Source organism: Pterocles gutturalis, unplaced genomic scaffold (genome assembly GCF_000699245.1).
Source record: "Pterocles gutturalis isolate BGI_N339 unplaced genomic scaffold, ASM69924v1 scaffold30635, whole genome shotgun sequence".
NCBI lineage: Eukaryota > Metazoa > Chordata > Aves > Pterocliformes > Pteroclidae > Pterocles > Pterocles gutturalis.
The window spans coordinates 36,723-46,409 of record NW_010141895.1 but is presented as its reverse complement, the minus strand read 5'-3'; the positions used below and the strand labels follow the sequence as shown (position 1 = coordinate 46,409).

The window sequence follows — 9,687 nt, the reverse complement described above, 5'->3', positions numbered from 1 at the left end:
AGTTTCTCTTATACAATATTGATTATTGAGATCTTGGCATAGAGAGCCCTCAGCCCAGGAAACATTTGGTTGATGTTCCCCTAGCATCTAGAGTGTAGTCCAACAAGCTTTCAGAGCATCACAGGGCCCTAAGATGCACAAGCTTTATTATGAAAATTCTTCTATTTGTGGATACTCGTAGAGATTTTGTTTTCATCTTCAGGTTCCTTTAATGTCTTAAAAGAAGGATTGGTACAAAAAATTGCAAGCCTCACAGAAAACTTTGAAAAGAGTTTAGTGTAGTTGGGACTATACACGGTAGGCCTGAGAGTGTATGGCTTCCGTTCTTACTAATAGCAAAGGAGCTACTAGTCTCAAGCCTTTAGAAGAGAGGTAAACCAAATTCAGGGGTAGGGACTATCCTAATACTTCTTGACAGCAATATTGCAGATGCTTTTGGACCTTACAGGTACTATCCCATGTTGTGTCCCATGAACTATTCCAGTCAAATACAGTAGAACTAGAAAATGATTCATTGTCTTATAGGAAGGTCCAAATCTGTTTATATTTATTCAGGAGACTAAACAAATTTCTCAAGGAGTATATAAGATATGGGAATTTTTTTATCTTTAAAAAGCTGCATGTAGAACTTTCTATATGGCTGTGTAGTGGCTAGAGGACTTTGTCTAAACAGTGGAAGTTTTGGATATTCCTCCAATACAATGGATTTAAAACTGTGTGTTCTTTGTCTGTTGTAGTTTCTTCAGACTGAAATTACAGGCTGAGTTGCTTGAGGCCTTTAAGCATCTTTCTTCTGTTGTCACATTGATTTGTAAGAGTCAGGAAGAACAAGAAAATTAATTAAAAAAAAGGAGAACCCGAGACTTTAGCCAATGGTTATAGTGCTCACCTGGGTAGCAGAAAACTTCTAGTTCCATGTATTGCTCCAGGATTAAGTCTTCTTTTATCCACTTATTTATTCAAGCCTTAATCTTTCGGGACTGTCAGGTCTATTAGTTTCAGACAAGCATCCTAGTTACTTCACTGTTTATGGTGCCTAATGGAAGTTGTCACTCCTGGTCCTATCTTACTTGTGTGTTTTGAGACTTGATGTCCATACAAATATATACACTGTATATACACATATATATGCACACATGTGTATACATGTATTCAGATACATATGCATGCACTTATATTGTTGAATATAGCGTGGACATTAAGCAGTGCATAACTAGACATAAGACTAGAATCAGTAATGAAGCTTCTGGTGGACAGTGCCTGCCTGTTGTCTTTGCTAAGCAGCAATTAGAAAATGGGAATATAAAACGTGAGAGAGTATTCAGGAGATAGAAGAAGTAATAGTAGGTGGCTTTTTTGATGTTCATGTACATATAGATGTAGATACTTTTAAACTTGCAGAGGTGTAGCAAATACCGCAGATACAATGTTTTAACAAAAAGTCCTAGAATAGTGAGGCTTTGTGAATAGAAAGCAATGGCTTTAATCAAATTTCTTGAGAAACATAGTTGTGTTGCCTGAAACTGAGACATGGGCAGTCATGGAAAGGAATGAGCTCTTAGAAATCAAACAAGCCCCAAACAAAAAACTCCCGATAGTGTGGACAAAGGAGACGTTCATGGGTATGCTTTAGACAAAAAAAATCAAAGTTCAGAGTTTCTGTGACCTAAGCCATTATACTTTTTTTTTTACCATTCAGTATTGCTTAAGGCTATAGTTCCAAGAAATATGGTGAGCCTGTGCAAAAGCTAATTGCTTTTAAAAGGAAGGTTCCTATCTCTTACGAGCTGCTTTTCCCTGCTTTTCTTATTTACTTTGTCCTAGACTTTGCTGTTTGTTGGTCCCTTCTATGATTCAATTAAATTTGTTAACAGTAGGAAAAAGAAATCCTTCTGCTGGGTTAGTGAGTCAGCTCACAAAACCATGTAGTGTTAGTACTACACTGTTAATGCAAGAACGGGATAGAGTCATGTAACTAGAAGGAAGAGGGCTTGCTCTCATTTGGTGTTAAGGAGATATAAATTGACCAGCTGTTTGTGGGACACAGTTGTAGTTTGTTTAGATATTGCTGTATGATTTGAGTATTTTTCCTCAACTTTATATTTTCTTACTTGAGTTAAGAGAGAGGTAATAGTAGGTTGCTACTGGCTAAATGTGACAGCTCTTGTAAGTGTGACTTCAGCCCTGGCCAGGCAGAAGTCTTCTGGGACAGAAGTCAGCAATAACCAAACTAATAAAAGCATAGCTTCTAAACAACAACAAAAAAAATATAGGAGAATATCTTAATGTCCTTATGTATATTTTGTTCCTACGTATTTTCTTTTTTCTCAAAAAATCTGGAATTCTGAGGGTTCATAAGAGCCCATCTGTGTCAGCTTGACGGCATCACAGAAATGCCAACTACTATTGTGAGGTTTTTTTCTTAAATGTCTTTAACCTTCTTTGCAACTTGTTGAATATTGGAAAGGAGGTTTATATTCTGGAAATCCTGAAGTTATAATAAGAGTTATTTTTCTCATATTTACTTGAGTAACTTCTGAAAAGCAATTCTATCATCAGTTTTGGTTGAACTTGAGTATTCTACTTCTCACACTTTGACCTTGGTACAAGTTACAGTAGAATTTTAAAGAAGGAAGGTGTATAACTGTTCAAGTAGTTTATTTTGCTCTGTGATTCCTACACTGGTTTCATTAGGCATCAGTGTTAATAAATTAATATAGAACATTTTTATTTATGCAAAGATTATTGAAATACTACAATTTCCAGTTCTTAAATCTGATAGCACTATTTATCAAGTAGTATTGCTTCTAGACATCTGGTGGTATGATGTACACTGTTACCTGCTTTGCATCTCCTTGGGATATACTCTGGATTTCACAGCTATTAAAACTATAAAAGTTAAATTAAAATTATATAAAATAATTACTTCAATAATTTAAAGCAATATTTCTATGGTTTGCTCTAAAACTTTATTACTGTATATTCTCTTATCATTATTATCCTGGTATCAGTGAGCTAACTTAATTCTGTTTTTAATTCTTAGCATTGGGTCTAAATTTAAACATTAGGCCAGTATTCTATGGATGGCAAAATTCAGGTGAGGGAGTAATCTTTACCCACTGTGGTTTAGTCGGATTGATTTGCTTTTTGGAAGGTTTTAGCTTGGTGTTAAGCCTGTGTTTTCTTTTGTTTAATCACACTGCACCAAGCCTAATGATAATTCTTGCTAGAGAAGAATTCTCTTGTGCATTTCTTATGCCTGCTCTCATCAAATATTTGCAAGCAATCATAGTCATAAATTTTTTAGGACGGAAGGGACTGCAATATTCCAGTTGGCTTATTACATAATATAAGCTATAGATCTTTTTTTGTATTAATTTTTGTCTGAAATCTGATAGTATTTCTTTTTTTAGTCTTAAATTCTGAAAGCCCTTTCATATTTGATGTCTGAACCTATTTGAGGAAAGACTGAAAACTTGAACTGATAATTTTTGCACTTCCTAGTTTGTCAGTGGAAAGAAAGCTCTGAGAAGAAAGTCTTTGATACTATAATTCTAAAACTGAATATTTTGCTCCTGGTAATCTTTTCTGTTTCTTAACATGGTGTTTCTGTATACAAATCCCAAAGCATACTGTCATTCTAATTTAATTTTTTTTTGGCATCTTGTTTAAAAAGAATCAAAGGTACAATCCTGTACTTGTTCAGGAATTTTCTCTTTTTGGGACTTACTGTTATTCTGTCCTCACTCTCACAACTGAACTAGAATGTACAGAATGAGCAGTCTTGTTCCCTTTCTGGTCTAGTTGAGCTTAAATGTGGTGTAAAGATAAGAAATTAGTTTTGGAGTATGTAATCTGTTACACTGCAGGTAGTAACCTCTTTGCTGATGTGGACTCCAGTGTAGGCCAGCTTACTGTAAGTAGCATCTCCTCAGCCAAACCTTTAAAAGAACTCCTCCTTTTCCTTTGAAGTGATTTTACTAAATCAAGAATTCAGGAATTAAGTAGCAGCTGTTAGTTTAGAGTCTTACTGCCTTTTGCTAGTGAAAAGTTGTGCCTTTGCTGTGGAAGTTCAAGTTCAGTAACTTAATAAAATGAGTTCAGCTCAATGAAAATTCTTCTGAAAACCTTTGAAGCATTTCCGTATTTTTGTACACTACTTTGTAGCCAATAATTTTTAGCTGTATGTGTTTGGAATTATTTGATAATAAATTTTATATTGACTTGTTTGAATTTGTGAAGTTAACTTTAAAACCTGTATATATTATCACTCTGTAGTAAAGACAGAGAAATTGCATGAGGTGTGGATATTTAAATAGTGCCCACCTACTTGCACGCATTATTTAAAGGCAGTTTTTGTGTTAGATCCTATTGCTGTATAAAAAACCCTTGCTATTTCTTAGAACTCTTGGTTTAAGAAGTTTGAGGGAAAGCTTGAAGACAAAAATTTAATGTGACAGTTAAATGTAAGTAGGAGATGCATATAATTTTCCTTATAAGAAAGTAATTGAGAAATAAAACATATTAGAAATGTCCATAACTATTTTCATTAGATGTGCTCATTTGTTTGAAAGGAAGAAATCATCTATATATTTGACATTTGTAACTTTGAAAAACAAAGTATTGCGATTCTGTAGGGCATTTCCTTCTTTATAGGTATAATTATGCTGAATGTGTGTTGTTTTGCTGTATTTTGTTTAACAGAATGACATGACACCAGTCCGACTACAGTGGGGAGAAATTCTTATGCCACTGCTGAAGAAATACAAGTTGAACATAACATGGGGTGATCAGGATCTATTGAACATTATGTTTTTTCACAATCCAGGTAAATCTACATTGATTCTTAGTCTAACATGACAAAGTTGGTCTTTTCTATGATGTTCAAAAATCCGATAAAATACTCATTTGGCAGACTTCGCAGTGAAAGTATGCAAAGGACTTTTTACTACTTTCATTTTCTGAAAGTGTTTACTTTGAGAGAGGACTGGAGCTTGCTGGGGTGTAATTAGGTGTTAAGTTTCAAAACAACTGTACTTAAATTTATGAAGCAGCCTGAATTAAAAAAAAAAAAGAAGATTAATATATTTCCAGAAAAAAAAATGTTACTTAATCTAGAGTTCTCCTTTTTCTGCACAGAAAGTCTTTATGTCTTTCCTTGTCAATGGAATTATCGGCCTGACCACTGCATCTATGGAAGCAATTGTAAGGAAGCTGAAGAAGAAGGTATCTTTATTCTTCATGGAAACAGAGGTGTTTACCATGATGATAAACAACCAACTTTTAGGGCTGTCTATGAAGCAATAAAAAATGTAAGTGTTTTCAGCATTGTACTTGTGCAAAGCTTTTTTCTGTGTATTTTTATCTACAGTGCTGCATGTATTTTGTAGATTTTGTTGATACTTACCTTGATTGCAACAAAGTAAATTTTTTTCCTCTTTTAAGTAATGTTAAGTGTTTGACCAATTTTTTGTTTACCACTTGGATAGCATTCCAGTGTATTCCTTTAGTGATGAACATCTTTTGAAACATGGTGTTTCCTATGACTAGATTAGGATTCTAAAACATTGCCTGTAGCTGTTAATGTCTATTTAAAAGCCTTTGTTCCTTTAATAAATACGTCTAATAAACTGTTTGTGCATTTGGAGATCACCAGAAGCATCGTTTTTCTGGAGATTTTAAAATCCAGAAAGAATTCTTTCTTAACCAAAGTTTGTATGTATTTAATGCAACATTTTAACATTTAGTTGTAGATAGATTTGGTTTGTAGAAAACACTTGTTTTTATATACTGTTTTGACCTCTTCTGGAGCTTCAGTGTATTAATGTGTTGCTGTTCCTTTAAATACAAAGCGCAGTGACTTATTTTCATGCTGCAAATAAGTAATCTAATAAACTATTTATCACTACATCAGTATACTCACTGAAGAGCTGTAAAATTTAGCACTTATGCACTTTTTAATGTAGCAGGCTATTGTGTGCATATAACCTTCAAAAATCAATAGTATATTTTAATGGTGCTTTATTACATGTTGTCATATACATATAAAAATGAAGAAAAGTACTTTTGGGGGTCTGAGAATACATTGCAGGGAAAGTGAATGTGTTTCCGTAAAAATATGATTTCTTTGTTTCCTTTGAGCATTGTCAAAAACAGAAGAAAAAATTACTTCTTTTTATTTATGATCCCATTTGGTTTATGTATATGTTGGAGAAAGTATGTAAAACACTACTGATTCAGTGGTAATAAGATGAACAAAATTATGTTACTTAGAAATGCTGTTTTAGCTTATCATTTGTTTATAAAAAATATTGCACTGTTGAATTAATGACTTCTTTATTTCCTGTCTGTTAAACACTGAATGTGTTTGACCATCATTCAGTTTAATGAAACTTCAGTAGGACCACTTTTCATACTGTTGTTTCATTATAATTTGATAAGAATTATGTTCTGTAAAAGTTATATGTCATTCAGTCAAAGTTACTCTTCAACAAATAACCAGAAATCATTTTAGATCTGTAAATTTTTAATTTAATAAGGTAATTTTAGATTTCTTCCTTGTCCACCTGGATACATTCATTTACCTTTTTTTTTTAAAAAAAAAAATCTTGCTTGTTAGGCTTATTGGAAGCATTAGAGAATATTTCTGTAATTTAGAGGTGCTTTTCAAATATTGCATTCAGAAGCTCTCTGCTTGGAAACATTTAGTAAGCCTATAGAAAACAAATATGATATTCAAAGGCATTCTTATAAGACTCTTTAATAACTCTGAATAGTGACGCTATTTTAAATCTTATTTTCTTAACCTCTTTACAGTATTCATTTGGAGATGATCTGGTTCATTCCCTGTTGCAGCCCCTGGAACTGGAATTACAGAAAACCGTGCATACATATTGTGGAAGAGTATACAAAGTGTTCATAAGGCAGCTAACAAAAAGCATAAGAGACTTGTATGCCAGAAGATCAAAGGGAAGGTGATTTTTACTTTAAGCTTTTAAATAAGGAGACTGAATTAACATACTGGTCAAAAGGTGCAAAAATTCTAATATGGCTTGAACCAACTCAATGTGCCCAGATAAAAGTTTACTAGTGTACATAAAAATGAGGAAGATACTCATGTAATGAAGAACAGAAACTTTTTTCTGCAAAGGTGACTTTTTGCTCTTTTGAAATTTAATCACTGCTAATGTTTATCTTGGATCCAGTGATTTGGGTGTTACTGGCTTCTATGGTCAGTAGTTTTAGTCTGCATAATTCAGTTATCTAATGATCAAATGAACAAGGAAGAAATGAAGATGGCTCTGTTTGGGGGTGTACCTCATATTATCTGAAATTCTCTTAAACTGTGAATGTAGCAATAACTGAGTCAGCAGCACTAACCTCACTTTTAAAGGTGTGAGCCTTTATGTAAACAAAGTTGTTTACAAGTGCAGAAAATACTCTGTTTTCAAAGAAATGTGATACAATCATTGGCAATGTGTATGTGCCTTTATATATTCATCTCTTACATGTTGAAGTACTGTTTTGACAATCTTGTTTTGCTTATCTTAGATGTAAACTGCACACTGTAAATATGATTTTCTGAGAAATGAATAACTAGTATGTGATACTAGTTCTCTCTGTAGATACAGAGACTTTTTAGTACACAGCATTTGTTTCAACCTTGTTGAGCCATCATGGCCAAAAGACAGATCAGAGGTGTTTTTTTAGCAAATATTCAGTATGAAGTTGTCTGTCTTACAATATTTCTTAAATTGCATGGTTTTGCAGCTTTATAGGGCATTTTGGAAGTAGAAAAAAAGAAGTGTAAAATTCTTGCTGTCATATTTCCTTACTCAGAATTATTACCTGATGATTATTACAGAGTGTTTAGTACCTAAAAGTGAAGAGCTGTAATAAGAGTGCTGATGTTTCATCAGACTGTATATTAGATGGGTTTCTTAGAGAATATATGCTGTTACTGTGTTTTTTTAATAACATGGCTTTAAAATAGTTTTGGGGCAGACCCTCAACTACATGAATGCATTACTGTCAATGGGATGATAGTGATTTACAACAGATAAGGATTAGGCTTTCTTTAGTTATCTTAGTGGAAAAAAAAAGTTCTGTTTATGTAATACAGACTTTTTTTCAGAGGAAATAATGAAGAAAAAAGCTGAGTTCTAGTGTTACAGTAAAATATTATTTAAACTTGCATGGTATGAAATGTATTTGTAAAGTATATTTAAACTTGGATAACCACTGAGATGAAGTCTTCATAAAGTGAGTTTTTGGATTCCAGAAAAGTTTGTGTGTTGGACATGGAGGATCCACTCACTGACTTGCACCTTCATCCCAATCCCATTTTAGCTTAATTTTTGTGGCTGTTTCTTTGCCAGAGGCAGGCTGGTGCTGACTCCCAGATCCATGCGGGCTGGATGAATGCTTTAGCAGTAGAAAAACACACTCCATTGTAAGCAGAGTTTATATTCTGCTCCTAATCTCCCTGCTGGCTCAGGGTGTACATTTCTGGGATGGAAACAAGGAAGAAGACTGACTCCCTTTCATGTAGTAATGTTCTCTTTTCCTTGCTATGTAACCTTTTGAAGTCTGAAAATCTAGAAATCTCTGTGAAGGTGGATACTGTTATTGACTGATTTTACAGTATACAATGCATTATTTTTTTACATAAATACTGATTTTTATATCAATTTGTTGTCATCTTTTTTTTTTACTTTGTGCGTATTTAACAATTCTTTCAGCCCGTTTTTTGTGTTTGCACTAACTTTCAGTTTTGAATTGATTTTTAGTATGTTGTATGCAAGTGAAAATACTGCTTAAAACCCAATGAACCATTTAAAAAAAATGGAATATGAACATTAGCAGCAACCTTTCCATTTAAATTTCAGTTTTTGTGCAGGATTAGAACAAAAAGGCTTAATATTGAAGTTTATCATAGGATTAAAATTATTGCTTTGTGCTTGCTTCGAGATGTTTACGTAGCATATTACAAATACTGCCTAATATGAATATACTGCCTAATGACATAGTTTTTCTTTACTTTTTATTAATATGAATTTAAACTGCTCACCTCAACTATCCATTCCCAAGGGAATGGGTCTGGTTCTGCTTGGAATGTTTAGGAACATGTCAGAAACAAAGGTGAAGGTATAATGAATTTTCTACATGTGCGTTATTGGTCTCTCTTATTTTGACTGTAAATAAGAATGATGCACCACTGCTTATTTATGTTTATGGATGTGATTGTATCTGTGGTGGATTAAACGGTGTGAAACTGAGGGGTAAAATCAGTCTTCTGCTCTTTTAGCTTATCTGTAGGAAGCCACTAGACTTCTGGTTCCTCCTACCTGGTTTATAAAGGTGTCCCCAAAAGCATGGGTGTATCTAGAATTTCCATTTCTTAGAAGTCTTGTTCTTTTTCATTGTCTAGTTTCTATTTCAGATTACAAGATTTTCAACTATCGAGCAAGTTTAACAATATCCATTTACTGACTATGTAATTTTTTTATTACCTGGTTGAGTGAAATACTAATGTATAATTTAAATGAATGTGTAGGCTGTTTGTGTCTCCACTTATTTTTTTTTAATGAACTATCCATTTTGAATAACTATTATTTTTACATTGTCCCCTGTGGTATCTAATGTGATTACCATAGTTATCATAGATTCCCTGCCTACTTCGCTACT

The 9,687-nt window shown here is 33.4% G+C and overlaps 1 protein-coding gene across 1 annotated transcript in view; it reads left to right on the top strand.

Moving 5' to 3' along the window:
- Nucleotides 1-7,324, top strand: part of GXYLT1 (glucoside xylosyltransferase 1) — a 22,702-nt gene extending 15,378 nt beyond the window's left edge. Inside the window, exons 5-7 of the mRNA XM_010084194.1 lie at nucleotides 4,705-4,828; nucleotides 5,140-5,312; nucleotides 6,817-7,324. Coding sequence (XP_010082496.1) covers nucleotides 4,705-4,828; nucleotides 5,140-5,312; nucleotides 6,817-6,978 — 459 coding nt within the window. The 3' untranslated portion in view covers nucleotides 6,979-7,324. The remainder of the gene's footprint in view (nucleotides 1-4,704; nucleotides 4,829-5,139; nucleotides 5,313-6,816) is intronic.
- The last annotated feature ends 2,363 nt before the right edge of the window (nucleotides 7,325-9,687 follow it).